General features: G+C 33.0%; 1 protein-coding gene across 1 annotated transcript; it reads right to left on the reverse strand.

Moving 5' to 3' along the window:
* Positions 1 to 610: 610 nt before the first annotated feature.
* LOC25493861 (non-specific lipid transfer protein GPI-anchored 31) lies at positions 611 to 2,321 on the reverse strand. Its single transcript, XM_024780780.2, has 3 exons — positions 2,006 to 2,321; positions 1,877 to 1,903; positions 611 to 981 (listed from the first exon to the last, which is right to left on the reverse strand). Exons 1-3 carry the CDS (start codon positions 2,301 to 2,303, stop codon positions 746 to 748), a joined length of 561 nt encoding a protein of 186 aa, XP_024636548.2. The 5' UTR covers positions 2,304 to 2,321; the 3' UTR covers positions 611 to 745.
* Positions 2,322 to 2,879: the final 558 nt, after the last annotated feature.

Consider the following 2,879-nt stretch of genomic DNA (forward strand, 5'->3'; position numbering starts at 1 on the left):
GGTATAAGATTTTTTTTTTTTTATGAAATATGAGTTATAAATAACACTTGCGCGCATCAACCAATATGATTCGTATGGGCTTGGTGGTATATCTTGTTAAATTCAATAGCAGAGATTCATTCTTGGTATTTTAGTAAATAATTATTATAATATAATAATAAGAAGAAGGTAAATATAGTCAACAAGAAAAGCTGAATTGCATCGGTAATAACTAATGATGGGTTCCAGCAGGCCAGCACATAAATAAATCTAATAGAAAAAAGATGCATGCCTAAATCTACGAACAAATTTCAAAGTCAGATGCAAAGGAGGTGCAAAATAGAAAACTTAGGGGATTCAACATAAAAATATAACAGTATAGTAGGTGCAAAATTATAAATGGGAGGGGGTGCATGTGCATCCCCTGAGGTGAACGTGGCTCCGCCACTGAATGTAGCAACATCTCTTCTAATTCTGAGTTTGGTTTATGTAAATTTCCATTTTATTTTAATTAGGCAAAATATTGAATTTAGTTTGAAATTCACCACTTCTCTTGAGTTTGTGTTCTAATTTGAGTATAAATATTTTAACTAATGTTTACAACTTTATTTTAACTTCTATATACCTATCTTACACATATCACCGTATCAGATACGTATTGTATCTGATATTCTGCATCGTATCCGTACTTCATAGTCATACGGTAGTCATTATCTCATTTATCATATAGATCCACATTACAATCATTGATCAATTGAGTGATTATTTAATTTGGGTGAGCTATTTCATCTTCATCTACTTTAAAAAACAATATGAATATTATCATCGCAAGAAACCCAAAAGAAAAAGGGTAAAACGATCCGGGATTATCTGCCACTTGAACTGGTACCGATGCTGGGGAACTTGGAGCATGATTGGGCTGTGGCTTTGGGCTACTCTGTGAAGGAGACTGTGATGAGCTTGAAATCAAATTCTCAAAAGCATATGACTCAGGTGCATCAACTGCAATGTCACATAACCACCATAAATTCTTGGAAATGTAATTGAATATAATAAATACATTAACAAATTATCAGATTTTGACTCTATTGGAACCATAATTAGTGCAAAGTACTAACTTTAAAGCAAGATAAAATTTGCTAGTAGCTGAAAATTACATTTCATTAAAAGCATTGAAACCCATATATGCAATATAGACTATAGTGGAATGGGATAAATTCAATTTGAATGATAGGATGGGATGAGCAACAAAAATGCTACGTCCCCTTCTGGTATCATTAAGATGTGTTCTTTTCATTGACTTTTTGGTATCAACCTCAATTGTTGAGGACCTCAACAATGCCATTTCTTACTGTGCATCTAAAACTGAAGGAAAAGTAAAAGGAACAATCATCGTATTTTATCCAATTCTATTAATTTTTAAACTAAAAACTTTCAATCTTGTAACTGTGAGATGATAAAAGGTTGCAGGGACATTTGATGTGTGAGATCTTAAATCTACAATACCACTCTTCTCCTCTTAGAGTATGTGAGTCTCACTTCTAAACTTTTCGAAACCAAAATAATAATATAATTCAATAGCTCCATTTATTTCTATTAATTCAAGTATAAGCTAAAAAACAACGTTCATGCAACAACAATTAAACTACGATTGAAAACTGCATGTACGTAACACAAATCTATGAAGCACGAACACCAAACACGACACAAACAGACGTTAACACCGATTTTTCTTTGTTTTGAAAAATGACATAGTTTAATGCAATCGGAAACTGACATGTGTCATACACCAGGTATGACATGCCTTCGATCAAAAATGTCAGTGCTACATAGACCCAAATTATATGGTTGATTTCTCACTAAAAAATTAGATAAAACAAATGCATAATTTACATACCTGAGGATGGAGCAGCACTAGCATCCACTGTATCATGAAAATGAGTTAACGTTATTATTAGTATCAAACAGTGTAAACATAATTATGAACATATAAAGAAGTTAGAAGTGAATAAAATTAAACATTTACAGTGACAAGGGAGTGAGAGTCCACAAACAGCAGGCAGCTTCATCATCTTTGTGACATTCATCGGAAAATTGTTGATATCCATATGAATATCACAAATGCAGCCAGAAGCAGTTGCTGCAACAGATTCAAAAGCAGAGCAACATGGTTGAGAATTATTGTTGTGATCCACAAAATATGGAAGACATTCAACCATCATATCATTCATGATCGATCTGCAGCTTGTAGTTGGAGTCGGTGCAAACAAAGCGTTCGATGGAAATGCAAGTAAAAATGCCAAAACAAGAAACACTTTTTCCATCTTGCTTCAATCAAACTTGAACCGGAAATAACAACAAAGAAGAAAACCGTTACAAACTCTATACAAAAGAAACACGAAACGAACAAGCTAAGCACATGAGTATAATTTTCTCATTTACATAATTTTTTTTTAATTAAATTGTCTATTTTTTTAGCTGTCCAAGCGAACTCAGCTCAGATGAGCTTTGTCGTGAATCATCAATTCAAAAAGCTTGAGCTATTGTAGGTGGAAAACACGTAAATGGTTTTTATATTATATCTCAACAAAAATCCCTGGAACTACAACCATTGAAGAATGGAAACTAAACAGCAAGAATCAAACTCTACACCACTTGATCAAAGCCTGTGAATGTGATACCATATTTCGTGAACAAATATGTCAAAAGTTTAAGGTATTAGGTGAAGGCAAGATGAATTATTTCTCAATATTGTATAAATGAACTACATCACGAATCCAACAGAGCATCTTTTTGAAAAGCAAATGCATGTGCTTCACATGACATTATTCAAGATCAGAATGAGGATCCTTCATTGGCTCTTCATAATTCATTTTCTCCACTGAAGGATGTTTGTGATA

The sequence above is a fragment of the Medicago truncatula genome, chromosome 4 (genome assembly GCF_003473485.1).
Source record: "Medicago truncatula cultivar Jemalong A17 chromosome 4, MtrunA17r5.0-ANR, whole genome shotgun sequence".
NCBI classification, from domain to species: domain Eukaryota; kingdom Viridiplantae; phylum Streptophyta; class Magnoliopsida; order Fabales; family Fabaceae; genus Medicago; species Medicago truncatula.

Coding starts and splice junctions, on each gene's coding strand:
- LOC25493861 (XM_024780780.2), bottom strand. CDS start 2,303: ATGGAAAAAGTGTTTCTTGTTTTGGCATTTTTACTTGCATTTCCATCG. Junction 1,904..2,005: donor ACTCTCACTCCCTTGTCACT/GTAAATGTTTAA, acceptor TTCATGATACAG/TGGATGCTAGTGCTGCTCCA. Junction 982..1,876: donor TAGTGCTGCTCCATCCTCAG/GTATGTAAATTA, acceptor GTGACATTGCAG/TTGATGCACCTGAGTCATAT.